The 20,225-nt window shown below is 32.0% G+C and overlaps 1 protein-coding gene and 1 long non-coding RNA gene across 4 annotated transcripts in view; one reads left to right on the forward strand and one right to left on the reverse strand.

Moving 5' to 3' along the window:
• LOC132751969 (uncharacterized) overlaps nt 1–20,225 on the reverse strand; it is an 85,176-nt gene that overhangs the window by 1,628 nt on the left and 63,323 nt on the right. For all 3 annotated transcript variants that reach the window (XM_060742198.1, XM_060742200.1, XM_060742201.1), the window contains 5 exons: nt 7,471–7,625; nt 6,256–6,372; nt 5,392–5,506; nt 4,202–4,295; nt 1–897 (listed from right to left, as the gene is read on the reverse strand). The exon at nt 1–897 is cut by the window's left edge and continues 1,628 nt beyond it. In XM_060742198.1, coding sequence (XP_060598181.1) covers nt 765–897; nt 4,202–4,295; nt 5,392–5,506; nt 6,256–6,372; nt 7,471–7,625 — 614 coding nt within the window. In that variant the 3' untranslated portion in view covers nt 1–764. The remainder of the gene's footprint in view (nt 898–4,201; nt 4,296–5,391; nt 5,507–6,255; nt 6,373–7,470; nt 7,626–20,225) is intronic.
• On the forward strand, nt 7,682–12,650 carry LOC132751970 (uncharacterized). The gene is made up of 4 exons (XR_009628746.1): nt 7,682–8,076; nt 9,281–9,331; nt 10,096–10,206; nt 11,250–12,650. It is a non-coding gene; the product is annotated as an uncharacterized LOC132751970 (long non-coding RNA).

Consider the following 20,225-nt stretch of genomic DNA (forward strand, 5'->3'; position numbering starts at 1 on the left):
CCTTGACCTTTGACCCCTTGACCCCAAAATCGATAGGGGCAATCTTTTTGCCAAGACCAATCCACCTACAAAGTTGGAGAGCCAAAGGCCAATGGATTGTCAAGTTATGGATAGGAAACCGTTTTTAACCGACAATGTCAATATGACCTTGACCTTTGACCCCTTGATCCCAAAATCAATAGGGATCATCTACTTGCCAAGACCAATGCACCTACGAAGTTTGTGGGCCAACAGCCCGTGGATTGTCAAGTTATTGATCGGAAACAATCCTAATACCAAGGCCTAAGCATTATTTAAAAATTGATCGGAAACGGTTGGGTCTAGGGATCAACAGACAGACAAATGCAAAGCAATATACTCCCACTTCTTTGAAAAGGGCCATAATAATGATATCTTTATTAAAGAAGGTAACACATGAAGATACGCCATCGTAAAACACAAATAACATATCTTAATTTTAAATGTTGCTTTCTAAGCAATAGATAACATACACACACAAAACAACATCATTTAACAATAACAACTGTTCCATTAGTCAATTGAGATTTAGTTCTATAACACACATAATTTGACTATTTTCACAAACTCTCTTTTTCGATTTGCAGCGCAAGATATTACAAAGTTTATATTACTTCTTTGAGATGTAACTCTTACATTTTGTAGGGGTCTCTTTCAATCATTCAAGCTTGCAATATTCGCACATATATTTGATACACAGAATTGTTTTTTGTTGTTTTTTTTTTGTTTTTTTTTTTTAACAAAATTTAACGTTGGTAGTAGTAGAAGTCGTCACCAGGGGCCGCCACAAACATATCATCCAGCTCAGATCTCACGTCTACAAACAGTGGTCTCTTGTGCGGGTCATACTCCCAGCATCTCTTCATAACGCCATACCAGCTGAAGAAATAATTAATTTAATCATATTATACAATATAAACTTTAAAGCTGCACGCTTCCATATGAGTCCCAAAAAAATTTTTTAGACAAAATAAAACTTGAGACAAATGTACTTAGATTTTTTTAGAAAAGTAAAAAAGAATCGAACTTGAAATACTGATATACGTGTTGTTATATGTGCGATAAATAAATGATTTTGCAATATTTATCACCATATTTCAGGGCTGTTTTTGACCTCTGTTTGGTCATTTGTAAAATGCAATGTATAAAGAGTGAGACAAAAAATAGTATTAAAGCACCACACTAAATACCGTATTCTGGTATATATCAGACCAGGAGCTTGTATTATTAAATGCTCAAATCTCGCATTTTCACCTGACAGAATGAACTTTAAAGCATATAATTCATTTCTTCAAACCGAATGATATACGATAATAAATGAAAAATGTAAGAATCAACGAAAAAAAACCCATATTTTTCTACTTTGTGATCATGATTTCTGCAAGCGTCTGTATAAAGGTACTGCTCCAACACTGTATTTAATCCATGTACAAACCACATTCACTTCACAATATTCTACTTTTAAACACATTTTACAAATTTCCATGTAAAATTAGCATAAATCTGGTGGTAGGCTGCTTTAACTTTATAACAACTATAAAAAAAAAAACTCTGAGGTCCAACAGACAAAAAACATTAAATTTCAATATTTACATAAATCAACTGGGGTACTTAATTAAAACAGAAAGATTTGCACACAAAAAATATACTTATTAATATATACTTAAGAAATATACACAGAAATTAATGGAAAATCATAATTTCGTGCTTTTCAAAGCCCGGTTTGAGTGAAAGGCATTGCAACACTTTCATTATGAAAAGAAAAATGTTTGTATAAACATTTGTTTTACATTATCCAATATTACACTATCTGTTTCTGTTTATATCTGAAACCATGTCCAGTGTTTTTATTTCTCTACTTTGGGAATGGTGCCGGTACCAGACTGATTGGGAAAAAATGCGTTATTTTGACTTAAATTGGGAATTTTTTATGCATTTTTTGTGTCGCCTCTACAGAGTAGTGGCGACATATAAGGATCATTTCTCCGTGGTCTGTCTGTCCGTCCGTCTGTCCGTCCGTCACAAAACTTGTCCAGACTACTCCTCATAAACTACTGGTGAAATTTTATTTAAACTTTACAGGAATGATCAGTACCGAGTCTAGTTGTGCTTATTGTCAGCATTTTCCGGTTCAATGATTTTTGTCAGAGTTATGGCCCTTTAATAATTTTTATTTTTAAAGTTTGTCCGGACTACTTCTCTTATACCACTAATGTAATTTCAATAAAAATATTTACAGGATTGATCTGTAGCTCAAGTCCTTGCGCATATTGCACGGGTTTTCCGGTTGAATGAGTTTTGGCCGAGTAATGGCCTTTTGATAACAAGAGCGATCAGTGATCACATGGGTCGCCTCACGATGGCCAATTTCATGTTGGAACAAGTATTGTGACAGACAGACAGACAGACGGACAGTGCACAACTTTACTTGGTACTGATCATTCGTGTAAAGTTTGGATAAAAGTGCACCAGTAATTTATGAGGAGTAGTCCGGACAAGCTTTTGTGTATCTGGCAACACACAGAAAAAACAAGGGCCATAACTCGGCCAAAAATCATTCAACCCGAAAACCCGTGCAATATGCGCAAGGACTTGAGCTACAGATCAATCCTGTAAAGTTTCATTGAAATTGCATAAGTGGTATAAGAGAAGTAGTCCGGACAAACTTTAAAAATATAAATTATTAAAGGGCCATAACTCTGACAAAAATCACTGAACCAAAAAATGCTGACACTGTGCACAACAAGACTTAGTACTGATCATTCCTGTAAAGTTTGGATGAAATTGCACCAGTAGTTTATGAGAAGTAGTCCGGACAAGCTTTTGTGTATCTGGCAACACACAGAAAAAAACACCTTTTTATCAAAGGGCCATAACTCAGCCAAAAATCATTCAACCGAAAAACACGTGCAATATGCGCAAGGACTTGAGCTACAGATCAATCCTGTAAAGTTTTATTGAAATTGCATTTGTGGTATAAGAGAAGTAGTCCGGACAAACTTTAAAAATAAAAATTATTAAAGGGCCATAACTCTGACAAAAATCATTGAACCGGAAAATGCTGACAATATGCACAACTAGACTTGGTACTAATCATTCCTGTAAAGTTTGGATGCAATTGCATCAGTAGTTTATGAATAGTAGTCCGGACAAGGTTTGTGACGGACGGACAGACGGACAGACGGACGTTCCCACTGGACAGTAATTATGTGGCTACTCTATTGTTCTCTCTATTGTTCTTTTTAACCACACAAAAGAAAAAAGCCACATAAAAGCATTACGGAATGAATGACATCAAAGAGAAAGAACAGTTACCTATTGTCCCTCTAGCCACATAATTACTCTCCTGTGAGTGCGGACGGACGGACGGACAGATAGACGACGGAGAAGTGATCCCTATATACTCCGTAGAGGCGACACAAAAAGGTGTTTTTTTCTGTATGTTGCCAGATACACAAAAGCTTGTTCGGACTACTCCTCATAAACTACTGGTGCAATTTTATCCAAACTTTACAGGAATGATCAGTACGAAGTCTAGTTGTGCACTGTCTGTCTGTCTGTCACAAAACTTGTCTCCACTACTCCTCATAAACTACTGGGGCAATTTCATCCTAACTTAACAGGAATTTATGTCGCCACTACTCCGATCACTTCTCCGTCTGTCACAAAACTTGTCCCAACATGAAATTTGCCATCATGAGGCGACACATGTGATCACTGATTGCTTATTAAAGATAGCTAACAGCTTCCACTGTCCAGATAGAATTATTGAGTGATGATTTATATGAATATGTTGAATTTTAATAATTTCAGAGAAATCTCTTGGCCATGTGGAAATTTTGAACAGCCATTTTGGGAATTTAAACATTGGAAATTGAGTATTTAAATGTCTATTTTCTATTTCTAAAACAGTACCGTTTTAGGGTAGTAGTTATATAAAGAAAAAAAACACTGGATTATTGTCGTAGAACTATTTTCATTCCGTATTAACTCCGAGGTTATTATAGATAATAGCCAAGAAAGTTCCAATTGATGATGGCTGAGAGCTAATCCTGTGTGTAGAGATTACTGCGTGGGAGATGGACCATATACATGTACTTACATGTTTTATTTTTATATATATCTAACGAGTCTGCTTTAATTATATTAAGAGCGTATTCTTTATAAACATTTAAAATCTTACGTGTCGTCACACTGTTCGGGTTTAGGTAGACGCTCGCCTTTCTTGAGGCTTACCGGAAGTTGACGGCTCCTCATCTTTGCATATGGCGTTTCACCTGAAAAAAAGAAATTGATCAAGAAATATACAATTTATGATTCAATCAAGGACAATCCTTTGCTGTTATATTTGATACAAATTCGATGGAAAAAGAGTGAAATTTACGAAAACTTGTTGAGATAATTATCTCGGTTTTCATTGAAAACCAAAAAGATTACTACTTATTTACTTGCATAATTTTACTCTATACTGTATGTACATTTTTTCAAATTTACATGTTTTAATTTATTTTTTAATTTTATGCATCAACTATAAGATATACAGTTGACTCTCGGTAACTCGAAATCCAAGGGACTGGACATTTTACTTCGAGAGCAACGGAATTCGAGCAACGTGGATCTGTCGCCATTACGTTGACATTTGTGCCTGATTTAATGTACAAAGAATAGGTTTTCTAATTGTTGATAGTGGCAATGACGCAATATTTAAACGTTAAAATGACGGTTAATCACTTACAACTACAAATTATAAATGAACAAAAATATATTATTCAAAATTTAATATATGTATATAAAAAGTGAAACATAAACACAAGCATTGGTAGAAATGACATGAACGCAAGTTTGTCAGTATTTATCAGTAATGCACATGTTATAATACGCATTCTTGACAATTCATTTACGTTGATAACACACATCAATACCTAGGCTGTTATTTCAGTAACACCTGTCAGACTGGCACAATTAAATTAATAAAATCTTAATTTAGTTATCTAATTGTTAAAACCAATTCAGTCCTGAATCCGATTAAAGCCACTTTTACGACGCGTTAATAATACATGATGACCGGCATTTAAAATTACTATGAAATGTGTGAAACCCGAGTGACAACATCTCACCTTGATGTCGCCGACCTTTGATCAGTCGGCTGTTTTCACACTTCGACTAATTGAGATGAAAATGTGTTGGATTTTAATTGACGGGACCAAATTTTCTTTTCGACTAAACAAGAGTCTCGGTAAGTCAAAATTTGACCTAAGCGGCGTTAAAATACAAAGATAAAGAAGGAAATTTGACGGGACTCTAGAAATTCTTCGACTAACGCGGAATTTTGAGTAAAGCGATTTTGACTTATTGAGAGTCAACTGTATGTACCTAAAGTAAATATTTCCCACAGCACTACCGCATACGACCATATGTCACTTCTTTCTGTGGCATCTTTTGTTGATTTCATGCATTCTGGGGCTACCCATTTTATTGGAATACGCTCCTGAAATGAACATTTCAGAAACTACATTTTAAATATGTCCATTTTTTCATATTTTATTTGTTGTGAACAAGAATGCTACCGTTTAAGTCATGAAGAGGTTTTTAAAACTTTAGAGAAAATGAGTTCGTTTGCATGAATGTGGAAAAAGAATTAACAGTAATTTGAGATCATCTTTGTGAAACTGAAAATTGTATCAAAAAACACGACAAATGATACAGTGGGGCGGTCAATATGTGTAGCTTTTATATCAACAAAGAACATACTGGTGTGGCGTGAATTTTGTAGGACTCCTGAGGAATGTACGATTTTGTGTAACTGCGCATGCGCGGACAGACGGCGATCCAGGTCGTGAAAAACAAACTTTACAAGCCGTGTCAAGATGTCTTTTAGGTTAAATAAGTATATCATGAATGTTTAAACTTTAATAGAGCAGCCCATTCCAAAATCAACATTCAGGAATATAGAATGTGAAATAATATTAGGCGAAAATTATGCTTCATATTTAAATATAAAATTACTTTACATCTAAAATGATCCAATAAATTTCGTGCATATCGCGCTTTCCTCGTAAACATAAAGAGTTTGAAACAAAAGACCTTGTTTGCTTAATAACGCCCATAAAAGTTTTTTACTAGCTTTTCCCTGTGGATGAGTAATTACAAGATAGACTGATGTTTATTGAATAGAGTTCTGTATTTATTAAATCATACAAAAACCAAACAAGATGCAGACGACAAAACTGTATTTACCTGTTTTCCCGCGTCACCATCAGAAGATTCGTCCGGCTGCGGTCCAAATCCACTAATCTTGATCTCGTTTAAGAAATTCAGTAAAATGTTTCTTGCAGCAAGACGTCTATGAACGATCTACATAATATAATATAATTATTGACAAGTTAGCCATTGAATACGATGTGATATTCAACGGCAGATGACATATTGACCGAGGCGATAGCCAGTGAATATGATTTTATAAATAGTTCTGTTGAATACTATTTAGACCAATGAGATTACAGCTATATTTAGATCATATAATAAAATATAATAGTTTATTATTGAATCATCTATAGAAGATTATAAATATATTTGTATTATTTACACCATGGATTTGAATCCTAAAAATCCGAAGAATAAAGACTTTTTTTCCATATTTGATATATTAGGAACATCCAAGAATTTTTAAAGAGCGAAAACTCGTAAAGAAAACCCTTCAAAATATATTTGTTTACTTGGAGTCCTTTATTGCATAATAATCAACCCATACCTTGTGTAGCTTGTTCTAGAAATGACACTTTAATTTTATCACGGTGGTTCCATGATGAGTGCCATAGTATCATATCATTAGTTATAAAGAGTTTTGACAGGTTATATGACTATATATAACCGGCTGTTTGTATATATAACTGAGCCACTACACGAGGGTTATATCGCAAATAACAGTTTAAATTATAATTTTTCAAACATTCTCACCCTATTTTCTATATGCTATGCTTAAAGCCACCTTCAGCTTTTGTAAAAGTTAAATGATTATGTTATTTTTACAGAAACCGTTTCATAACATAGTCAAATCAAAAGCACTAAGGTGAAAAAAAATGAAATTTTCCGCCGATGAAATACACAAACAATAAGGAACCCCCTTGATCTGTCGCCTCTCTATCTGTAAATTAGAAAAGCGGGCGATTCATATCGATTTTCTATATTTAGAAACAAACGTCACTGACACGCTATAAATAGCTTTTGGGACGCTGTTTTAATGAAGGCCTAAAAAACAAAATAAAAGCTGAAGCGCGACTTAATGCCAAAATGTTATGGATTGGAAATTCCAATTGAGTATACTAACTTTATACATTAAAATTCAAATCCCTCCCCCGTACATGGTACACCCCAGCCGGCAGAAATAGGCATTTTTAACTCAATAATAAAGCATTAAACTCTGGCTTTCGAAAGCTGTGTATTGCCACATACCCCTTTACTAGCCAAATATTCCATTCCCTTTGCAACATCAAGACCGAATCTAAACAGGTGTTCTTGTAACTCCATGGTAATCTTGTTTTTGTTTTCCGCAAGATAGTCTTTCAATGTACCATTCTCACAGTACTCATACACAATAAATGGACCCACTACAAAATACAACATGTACTTACTTGTTAGTAAACATACACTACTTTTACATGTTTATAGTTTTTGTATTCATTGTGCGAAGCAGAATGAATACAGAGTTATAAGTACAATCTCAAAAAAAGGTAGGCAGAGTGGATTTGCTGAACAGCATCCATCCGCTTATACGTCCGTGACATAAAGTAGTTCATGATTTGCACTTAAATCGCTTTAAGCATACGCTAAGCGATGACTTATCTGTCCCAATGTTGCAAAAAATTATGTTAAAGTTTTTTCTACCCGAAAATCATGCACTTTATTCATGTTTGACATCTAAAAACATCGATAAAAATTTCCTGTATTTCTACGCTACAAATTATTATTAACGCATGCGCAGACTCACAATAATTTATCGAAGAGAACAACACGTAAGAGAAATTGCTCAGGAAAGAATCAACAACCATCGCACATATTGTAAGTAAATATATTTGAGTTATTGTTTTTTTTCATTGATTATCACTTTATATATTTATTCATTACATAACTTGACGAGTATTTTACGGGAAATTTGAATAAACGGCCAAGTTCAAAAACACTTTGATTGACTCGGCCGCTCGTCATTTTGTCATTTACGTAATAAATAATAATAATAATTCGAAATGAAAGTGTTAGAATGTTTCGATTTGAGACCAACTTATCCACTGATTTTGATCATTGTCATGTTTTTTTGTTGTTTACTCGTGTGTCACGTAACTTGGTCATAACATAAACACAAACACGAGGTTGACCCACTTTTGAGAATTGGCCCATTGTTGACAATAGCGTGAAAGGCGTTTGTTATTATCTATTTCATCACTTTCTTTTCGTTAGAAAATGTGGTTAATGAAATATTAACAAATTTCATTATGTAAGGTTCGCGCCATAAACATGACTCATACCGGAAGTTCCTTTGTTTGTTTACGACCGGAAGTCGCTTATGTTCAAAAATTAAATAAGAATCAAAATTACATGAAGGATTAAAAGTTAGATTGATGTGGTAAATGCTGTACTGGTTGGGGACCATCAAAACCGGACAACCACCAAACCCGGACGGCCCCAAAAATGCTTAATTTAGTATTTTCTTTGATCAGTGGTTGTCAGTCACTTTTTTATCAACAATAAGTGCATGTTTCTTTAAAAATTAAGTAAATAAATTTATTTCAACCTCCGTAAATGGTAATATTTTAATGTCTATTTCAAGAATGTTGACGTTGAAATTTGGGGGTCAAGAAAGCAATGCCTGACCTCATATACCAGCTATAATCATTTGCAGAGTGAATAATAGAATATCCAAAACTTCAGCATTTGTTGCTGACATATTGTATATCATGTTACAAATCAAAAACCAAAACACCCAAGCTTTTATCTGAATTAAATCACATCATGTACATATCTGTCCGGACACATGGTACTGTAGTGTAGACAATTTAGGTAATTTTGATACCCTCCTTGTCGAGCCTAAGATATAAGTGTCAATACAATCAGAAATAAACAAACTAGTTTGTTTGTTAGGAGAAGAACCTAGCTGAACTGTGTCAAATTTTTTGGTCTCTAGGTTAAAAATTATGAAATATGTACGGTAAAATGTTCCAAAAGTGTCCGGTTGATGGTCTCCGACCAGTATAATATTTATTTCCAGGTTGACTGTAACCTTTTTGTCGTGGGTATTGTAGCGGATATTCCTTGTGACGTAAGTAAATCTATATACTGGTAACAATAATTTTTTATTATGAAAATTGCAGAGGCAGTCGGTGTGTGGTTTTGATACATAAAATGATCATGATATCTGCCACTTGCTTGATGCCTAAGTTTAAGTTCAATTTGTTTTATCAACATGTATATTGTTGTATCTAAGCTAGGACAGTCGTCTGTGGTTTATATTAGTAGAGGTGATTCAGCCATCTTTGTTTTTTACTAACTGGGTCTTGCTAAAGTGAAAGTATGCCAAAATTCATACAAGTTTAGATTACCAATATCTACATCATACTGCTTTAAAATTGTTAACGATTACTTTAAGTATACATTAAAGAGCCAGCTATGAAATACAAGGGAATCCAGGAACCAGTATTTAGCTTTTATTGAATAGACCCCTTTGTTCTTTTACATGTCTGGATTTCTGAGTACAGCTCTAGGTAGGTTGGAAACACTAAAAGTGTCTCTAAACAATCCCAAGGGTGTAACCCTATATTAAATCCAGGATCTCGGGAGTGATAATCCTTCACTTCCTAGGGCAACTCTAAAAGAATCCAAATATAGAAGCTACTGCTGTGGTCAAAGTAGCAGAAAATGAGAAATGTACAGAAGGGAGGTAACTCCTGTACCAGAAATTATTGATAAAATTAATATGGCAGATAATCATCGTATGCATTCGCCCTTTAAATATTTTTCTTATTTAAACAAGTAAAATGGTTTTGGATGGTTTTGAAAATGAAATCTCTAAATTGATATTTTCAGGGAAATAAAAGATTATTTACTTTAATATTCACTTGGAAAGGCTGGTACATGTAGCTAGAAAAAGTACAGTATAAGATTAAAGAAAGACCAGAAGATTATTACAAACAACAGGTACTTATATAATATTTAATGTATATTTCACAAACCAAACTGTTTTCCAAAAAAAATGAATGAAAACATGCATTTTTACCAGTGTCACCACGGGTCAGATTAACAGACCCATTCCCAGTGGCAAATAATGCCAAATATGCTTTTTTTCTTTTCCAAGTTTAGAAAAAAATCATAAGTCAAAATTCCGTTATCAAAGGTGACAATTTTTCTTCGTTCCATTTCAATCCAATATGGTACCAGACAGATGATGTTCAAAAACACATTCCATTGTCAATTTTTTATGTATTTTTTATGCTTTGAATGATATACAATTTGTTGGATTAACAACTTTGTACATGGTACTAAATATTTTTCCCAATCAAGATGCAAAATTTCTTAACCCATTACTTCATGAGCATTTTGTGAAAATGGCTGTTTCCATTGAAAAGTCTCCCGTTACAAGTTCAAATTGCTATAATACTATAAAAACTGCTTCAACACTAATCAAACTTGGCACAAATGTTGACTGGACCATTGCCCTTGCAACAACATGCTCCGGCTTAAATTTTCTGTTCCCATGGCAACGAGGGGACATCTCAAAATTGCCCAAAATCACTACTTTGCCTCGATTTTTTCAGTCAAAATTGATTTCAAAGTGATGCCACTTCTCAATGGATTGAGATATAGTCAAATGCTTTTCAGCGTTGGTTACACGTTACCTTATGATCAATCTGGGGTCATTTACAGCCTCTCACAAGTCCAAAATTTTCTTGGCATCATGCTTAGAATGGTTTCACACAGGTCAGTAAGACCGGTGTACACAATGTACTGTCTGCACATATGTGTCAGAAAAAATATCACAAAAAAGGAATTTAGTATTACTATGAGTATTTATTAAAGAAATTGTATTTCAAATATATTTAAATAGTATTATTGAAAGTCATTTTGTATGACAGACACACAAATCTAGTGCTCTGCATTATAAATGTAAGAAGAGACAAATAAGATAAGCATTTTTTTGCAAATTATTGCACTTCATATAATTTTTATTGCTTTTTTTTAAGGTGGACATGTGTCACTGTCAAGCGAATGAAGATAAGCATCACACTCGGTGGGAATCTCCAGTTTCCAGATGTAGTGATCATAACTGTATAGGCACCATTAACACTTTGGACTAGTTGGAGTATTTTAGAGGGCTAGTCTGAATTGAATCCCCTGTCAATAGTAAAGGCCAGTCATGAACATTGTGTTGAAGGAAAATGTTAAAACTCGGATTTTCCGCTTAACCAATCATTACTTTACCTTATATTCAGTGCGGTAATGTAGGAAATGGTTACTTTCTGGAACAGAGCTGTCAATTATTTTTAATTTATTAGCTTGTTAGTGTTATCGTCGGACAGTTGTGAAGTAAAAACATCATAGTTTGACTGTATACAAGTTGCCTTAAAGAAAGTATGTCGAAATCTTAACAGTTATTCGTTGATTTTGTAGAAATTGACTAGAATTCACCTTTGTTAACATGCATCGCTTGGACGTCGAAAACGACATGCAATGACATTTCAGTGAAATTTGGAAACTTGCTCGTATTTTGGAGCATTTTGTAGGATTTCGATGAAGTAAAAAGTGTTTATGATAGGATACATTATTCCTAGAGACAACCATAAAGATAAAATAGTGATCTGGTGTATTTTTACCGAACAGTTCTTGTTTGTTTTGCATGATATTTTTCTCTCGTTAGGGACCTTTATTCTTTATATATAGTATTATGAGCATATATATGGGTAAATGTGGTATATAGTGCCTGTGGTTTTAAAACATGTATCTTAGCTTGCCTGGTGTAATGATAAGTAATAAACCTGAGAATTGAAACTATGAGAATAAATTGTTGTTATTAGTCCCCTTCTATTTTCATTAAGAGGGGACTAAAGGCTGACCCATTTCTGTATGTCAATGAAAGCTGAAAGCTGAATTTTGCTATAACTTAAATGGTACAAAAGTAAGGTTCATCATACTGGTATCTGATATAGAACTATACAGAGATTTAGCATGTTATTATAATTTATGCTCCTATGATTCTGGATAAATATCTGTGTTCATTCCATACAGACTTGTACTTTTGGGGAAAAAGGTTGCTCATGGGAGGAAAATATGTTTTTAATGGTGTTTTTGAGATTTTAGTTGATAAAGGAAAAAAAAAACATAGTCTGTACTTAGGAAGACATTTGTCCTTCACACTCTTGTCCGAAATATGAATATAACTAGATATGTATTGAAGGGATTTTATGTAAACTTCACAAAGTGATAGAGACTTTTAAGAGGAAGTGCAATGTTCAAGAAACATAACTCTACCTTGCTTCATGTTTTAATTATATTCCTTAAGTTAAAAATGCTTATTCCAAACTATCACTGAATCTACATCAACTTGAACGACTCGAATTTTCCAATGTGTCACAGAACCATAACTCCATTCCTTAGTTTTTAGCTCGACTATTCGAAGAATATGAGAGCTATTGTAGTCGCGTCGGCGTCGGCGTCAGCGTCCGCGTCGGCGTCTGCGTTGGTTAAAGTTTTTTGTAAAGTTAAATATCTCAATTATTGCTTGGGATATTCAATTGAAACTTACAATACTTATTTATAGTAACAAGGTACATCAGATTGACAAGTTGGATAACTCTGCCTACAATATTGACAGAATTATGCCCCTTTTTAACTTAGAAATTTTGGTTAAAGTTTTTTGTAAAGTCAAATATCTCAATTATTGCTTGAGATATTCAATTGAAACTTACAATACTTATTTATAGTAACAAGATACATCAGATTGACAAGTTGGATAACTCTGCCTACAATATTGACAGAATTATGCCCCTTTTTAACTTAGAAATTTTGGTTAAAGTTTTTTGTAAAGTCAAATTTCTCAATTATTGCTTGAGATATTCAATTGAAACTTACAATACTTATTTATAGTAACAAGGTCATCAGATTGACAAGTTGGATAACTCTGCCTACAATATTGACAGAATTATGCCCCTTTTTAACTTAGAAATTTTGGTTAAAGTTTTTTTTTAAAGTCAAATATCTCAATTATTGCTTGAGATATTCAATTGAAATTTGAAATACTCTTTTATAGTAACAATGTACATCAGTTTTGCAAAATTGCATAACTCTGCCTGCAATATTTGCAGAATTATTTGCCCCTTTGAAACTTAGAAATTTTGGTTAAAGGTTAAAGGTCTTCAAAGATATTTACTTGAAACTTTACACATGCACTTAGGGTCATAATTGGAGGGTCATAATTGTATGTCACTGACCAAGTTCCATAAACTCTATCTTGCATTAAGGCTGATTCATATCCCCTTTTCTACTTAGTCTCTTGGTTAATGTTTACATGCAAGTTTTACATATCTCAATAACTATTAAAGATATTTATTTAAAACTTCACATATGCATTTAGGGTCATAATTGTAGGTCACTGACAAAGATCCATAATTCTATCTTGCATTTAGGGTGAGTTTTGCTTGTAAGCTGTTGTGTCAATAACTACTGAAGGGTTTGTGCCTTTTTTGGGACAATTTTATGCATTCATAATAATAAAGCAGTGATTTACTTGATAAAACATCTTAATAACAAGCCTTTGTACCTTGTCTGTCAAATTTATGTATTCATAGGTAATTAGTATTATTATACTCAATAAAACACCTTTGTGACATTACCTTCTGAATAGTCAAGCCAATACTGTATAATTATACTCTCTAAGGCCTATAACATAAATTTATAAAAAAAAATTAGCCCTTTTGTGAACTTAAAAAAATTAACATTATAAAGGCTCTTTTACTATCAAGCACTTAGAATAGTCGAGCGTGCTGTCCTACAGACAGCTCTTGTTAGCTCACCTGTCACAAAGTGACAGGTCAAGCTTTTGTGATCCCTTTTCGTCCGGCCGTAAACTTTTACTTTAAATGACATCTGCTCATAAACCACTACGCTAATTTCATCCAAACTTCACAAGAATGTTCCTTTGGCTGTCACCTTTAAAAATTGTGCAAAGAATTTAATTCCATGCAGAACTCTGGTTGCAATGGGAACCGAAAGAAAAAAACTTTAAATATCATCTTTAAAAAAACCCTAAGAGCTAGAGCTTAGATATTTGGCTTGAAACATCCTTTAGTGAGTGTCTACCAAGTTTTTTAAATAAAAGCCCTGGGGTCAAAATTGGCCCCGCCCCAGGGGTCTTTGTTTTTCCCTATGTGCATATAGTAAAAACTTTATAAAATCTCCTTTTAAAGAACCCAAAGAGCTAGAGCTAAGATATTAAGCATGAAACATCATCTAATGAGTGTTTACCAAGTTTGTTCAAATAAAAGGCCCGGGGTCAAAATTGGTCCTGCCCAGGGGGTCATTAATTTTCTTTAAATGCATATAGTAGAAACTTAAAAAAAATCTTCTTTTAAGAAACTAAAAGAGCTAGAGTTAAGATATTTAGCATGAAATATCTTCTAGTGAGTGTTTACAAAGATTGTTAAAATAAAAGCCCTGGGGTCAAAATTGGTCCTGCCCCAGGGGGTCATTAATTTTCTTTAAATGCAAATAGTAAAAACTTAAAAAATCTTCTTTTAAAGAACCCAAAGAGCTAGAGCTAAGATATTTAGCATGAACATCTTCTAATGAGTGTCTACCAAGTTTGTTCAAATAAAAGCCCCGGGGTCAAAATTGGCCCTGCCCCAGGGGATCATTGATTTTTCCCTATATGCATATAGTAAAAACTTCAAAAATCTTTTTTAAAGAACCCAAAAAGCTAGAGTTTTTATTATAAGTTGAAACATCTTCTAGTGAGTGTCTACAAAGTTTGTTCAAATAAAAGCCCTGGGGTCAAAACTGGCCCTGCTCCAGGGTTGTCATTGTTTTTAACAGTATGTGTTAGTAAAAACTTAAAAAATCTTCTTTAAAAAACCCAATAAACTAGAGCTTTGATGTTTAGCATGAATCATCTTCTTATGGATGTCTTCCAAGTTTGTTCAAATAAAAGCCCTTGGGTTAAAACTGGCCCTGCAGGGTGGGGGGGGGGTGCTTTTTATGAATGGAATCAAGAGAGATGAAGTCTAAAATGTGATACTGTCAATGTGACTAACCTTGAAGTAAACAGATGACACAATGTTTTTTCAATGTCATGGGCATATAATGAAGAGGTACATGATTATTTGTTTACACTTTTCCTTAATAAATACTTTCTAAATGTTTGACATGTTTAAAGGCCAACACAGGGCTCAAGGTTTATTTAAAATCTGTAAGCTTGGCACTTAGAGCCAATTGTATATTAATTATTTCAATATCTTTATTTATCATTATGCAATCTGTTGTTAATTTAGGAACAAAAGTCGATAGCAAAAACATTTTAGCCGTGTCATGACGAAACCAACATAATGGGCATCCGCCCAGTCTGATCAGGATCCATACTGTTCGCTATCAGTTTCTCTACTTGTAATAAGGTTTGTAAGCGAACAGCATGGATCCTGATCAGACTAACCTGGTCTGGATCCATGCTGGTCGCAAACCCATTATGTTGGTTTTGTCATGACACGGCTCATTTGTGACATGTAATTCACTTAAATTGTATTTTATTTTGTATATATATTTCATCTTCAAAACAATTAAAGTAATGATTATAATAGCATTGATTTCATATTTGTTTGTCTTAATAATTAGCTTTGTTTTAAATATAACAGTGTAGTTTTTATTGTTGGTTTATCTTGTTTAAGATTTGTTTAAACCGAATACCAATCAGTCTATATAATAATTGGAAAGACAGAATATTGCTTGTTTTAGAGTGATATGCTTAATGAATATTCAGCAATAAGTATTTACTGTATAATTACCACTCTGACCTAGGGTAAACAAGATAAGCTGTCATAAAGATGTAAATTTTGTTTAATTTAAGAATTCTATTTATGTTGCTGTTAAAATGCGTATGATACAATTTTATTCCTGTTTTCTGTATATACACACAGTTTTAAGTAATTTATGCTTTGAAATGTCAAAAAATGCAGATACTTTTGTTAAATAAGTCAAATAATAAAAAGAATCAGTTGATAAAAAAACAAGGCCTGATGAAAACCAAAGGCCTGATGACATTTTCTAAAACCATTTCATTAATAATTTTATCGATAACATTTTTTTAAAGTGTTGTATATATATTTACTTGTTTCAGTTCTATTTAAAAAAAACACTATTTTAAAAAAAAAAAAGAACTCTTCTAGGAAGGGATATTTAAGATTTGCAAGAATTAATGTAAGCACATATTTGGACATATACATGTATACTAATGTGAATTTATATTTTTTTTACCCAAGGTGTTAGAAATTTATCATTTTTTGTGGGACCAGACCTCTTAAATGATTGAAAAGTTCATTTGATGCCGGTAAAATTATTGTTTACAAAGCATAATTCAAGATTGTTGTAATATGTAAGCATTATAGTGGTATTATGCCTATCCAATGTTACTTGATGAACATTCAAATATTATTTTTCATCAAATTCTTTTTCAAAGGCTAGGGTTGGATAACAATTAAGTGGGAAAAGTTTTACAATGCTTCATACTTAATAAATTTCTTCACTTTCACTCAATATATTTGTTATTATTCATCCTTAGTCATTTCATTATACAATCTTTTAATGACATATATACAGGTAATGCAACTATTATTGCAAGGGAATAAGCATAATACCTCTAACATGCATTTGTACTTTATTTTGTATATATATTTCATCTTCAAAACAATTAAAGTAATGATTATAATAGCATTGATTTCATATTTGTTTGTCTTAATAATTAGCTTTGTTTTAAATATAACAGTGTAGTTTTTATTGTTGGTTTATCTTGTTTAAGATTTGTTTAAAACCGATTACCAATCAGTCTATATAATAATTGGAAAGACAGAATATTGCTTGTTTTAGAGTGATATGCTTAATGAATATTCAGCAATAAGTATTTACTGTATAATTACCACTCTGACCTAGGGTAAACAAGATAAGCTGTCATAAAGATGTAAATTTTGTTTAATTTAAGAATTCTATTTATGTTGCTGTTAAAATGCGTATGATACAATTTTATTCCTGTTTTCTGTATATACACACAGTTTTAAGTAATTTATGCTTTGAAATGTCAAAAATGCAGATACTTTTGTTAAATAAGTCAAATAATAAAAAGAATCAGTTGATAAAAAAACAAGGCCTGATGAAAACCAAAGGCCTGATGACATTTTCTAAAACCATTTCATTAATAATTTTATCGATAACATTTTTTTAAAGTGTTGTATATATATTTACTTGTTTCAGTTCTATTTAAAAAAAACACTATTTTAAAAAAAAAGAACTCTTCTAGGAAGGGATATTTAAGATTTGCAAGAATTAATGTAAGCACATATTTGGACATATACATGTATACTAATGTGAATTTATATTTTTTTTACCCAAGGTGTTAGAAATTTATCATTTTTTGTGGGACCAGACCTCTTAAATGATTGAAAAGTTCATTTGATGCCGGTAAAATTATTGTTTACAAAGCATAATTCAAGATTGTTGTAATATGTAAGCATTATAGTGGTATTATGCCTATCCAATGTTACTTGATGAACATTCAAATATATTTTTTCATCAAATTCTTTTTCAAAGGCTAGGGTTGGATAACAATTAAGTGGGAAAAGTTTTACAATGCTTCATACTTAATAAATTTCTTCACTTTCACTCAATATATTTGTTATTATTCATCCTTAGTCATTTCATTATACAATCTTTTAATGACATATATACAGGTAATGCAACTATTATTGCAAGGGAATAAGCATAATACCTCTAACATGCATTTGTACTTTATTTTGTATATATATTTCATCTTCAAAACAATTAAAGTAATGATTATAATAGCATTGATTTCATATTTGTTTGTCTTAATAATTAGCTTTGTTTTAAATATAACAGTGTAGTTTTTATTGTTGGTTTATCTTGTTTAAGATTTGTTTAAACCGATTACCAATCAGTCTATATAATAATTGGAAAGACAGAATATTGCTTGTTTTAGAGTGATATGCTTAATGAATATTCAGCAATAAGTATTTACTGTATAATTACCACTCTGACCTAGGGTAAACAAGATAAGCTGTCATAAAGATGTAAATTTTGTTTAATTTAAGAATTCTATTTATGTTGCTGTTAAAATGCGTATGATACAATTTTATTCCTGTTTTCTGTATATACACACAGTTTTAAGTAATTTATGCTTTGAAATGTCAAAAAAAATGCAGATACTTTTGTTAAATAAGTCAAATAATAAAAAGAATCAGTTGATAAAAAACAAGGCCTGATGAAAACCAAAGGCCTGATGACATTTTCTAAAACCATTTCATTAATAATTTTATCGATAACATTTTTTTAAAGTGTTGTATATATATTTACTTGTTTCAGTTCTATTTAAAAAAAAAACACTATTTTAAAAAAAAAAAAGAACTCTTCTAGGAAGGGATATTTAAGATTTGCAAGAATTAATGTAAGCACATATTTGGACATATACATGTATACTAATGTGAATTTATATTTTTTTTACCCAAGGTGTTAGAAATTTATCATTTTTTGTGGGACCAGACCTCTTAAATGATTGAAAAGTTCATTTGATGCCGGTAAAATTATTGTTTACAAAGCATAATTCAAGATTGTTGTAATATGTAAGCATTATAGTGGTATTATGCCTATCCAATGTTACTTGATGAACATTCAAATATTATTTTTCATCAAATTCTTTTTCAAAGGCTAGGGTTGGATAACAATTAAGTGGGAAAAGTTTTACAATGCTTCATACTTAATAAATTTCTTGACTTTCACTCAATATATTTGTTATTATTCATCCTTAGTCATTTCATTATACAATCTTTTAATGACATATATACAGGTAATGCAACTATTATTGCAAGGGAATAAGCATAATACCTCTAACATGCATTTGTACTTTATTTTGTATATATATTTCATCTTCAAAACAATTAAAGTAATGATTATAATAGCATTGATTTCATATTTGTTTGTCTTAATAATTAGCTTTGTTTTGAATATAACAGTGTAGTTTTTATTGTTGGTTTATCTTGTTTAAGATTTGTTTAAACCGATTACCAATCAGTCTATATAATAATTGGAAAGACAGAATATTGCTTGTTTTAGAGTGATATGCTTAATGAATATTCAGCAATAAGTATTTACTGTATAATTACCACTCTGACCTAGGGTAAACAAGATAAGCTGTCATAAAGATGTAAATTTTGTTTAATTTAAGAATTCTATTTATGTTGCTGTTAAAATGCGTATGATACAATTTTATTCCTGTTTTCTGTATATACACACAGTTTTAAGTAATTACTGCTTTGAAATGTCAAAAACTGCAGATACTTTTGTTAAATAAGTCAAATAATAAAAAGAATCAGTTGATAAAAAACAAGGCCTGATGAAAACCAAAGGCCTGATGACATTTTCTAAAACCATTTCATTAATAATTTTATCGATAACATTTTTTTAAAGTGTTGTATATATATATTTATTTGTTTCAGTTCTATAAAGTTTAGTTCTCTTGTTTTTTGTTAATAAAGTTATTTATTGAATGATTTGTTATTGTAATTTGAACCTACAAGCCAATCAGGTTTAGAAAACATTGCTGAACGACAGACTTCCAGGGTTGACTGAGGTTGATCCAGCTCGCAATTAGCTTAAAATAGTTTTCATTTACTATCAGTTCCGTCAGATCTGTAAACACAATGAATACCCCAGTACTTTCAGTACTTTGATTTTCAATCATTTATTCATACTTGGCAGAAAAACGGAAATTATGAATACCACTGAAGTAATATCTTTATAATTTGAATCATGTAGCTATAATCTAAGCAAAATAAATGTTAATATAAATGTAAAGTTCAATATAATCAAATATCTATTCAGTAAAAGTAAAGCTTGTAAACGGAAACGATGCTGATATGCGTTTTAAAGGGACTCTACTGTGGTTTTTTTTT

The sequence above is a fragment of the Ruditapes philippinarum genome, unplaced genomic scaffold, assembly GCF_026571515.1.
Source record: "Ruditapes philippinarum isolate M1 unplaced genomic scaffold, ASM2657151v2 ctg1029_1_1_1_1, whole genome shotgun sequence".
Classification (NCBI taxonomy): Eukaryota; Metazoa; Mollusca; class Bivalvia; order Venerida; family Veneridae; genus Ruditapes; species Ruditapes philippinarum.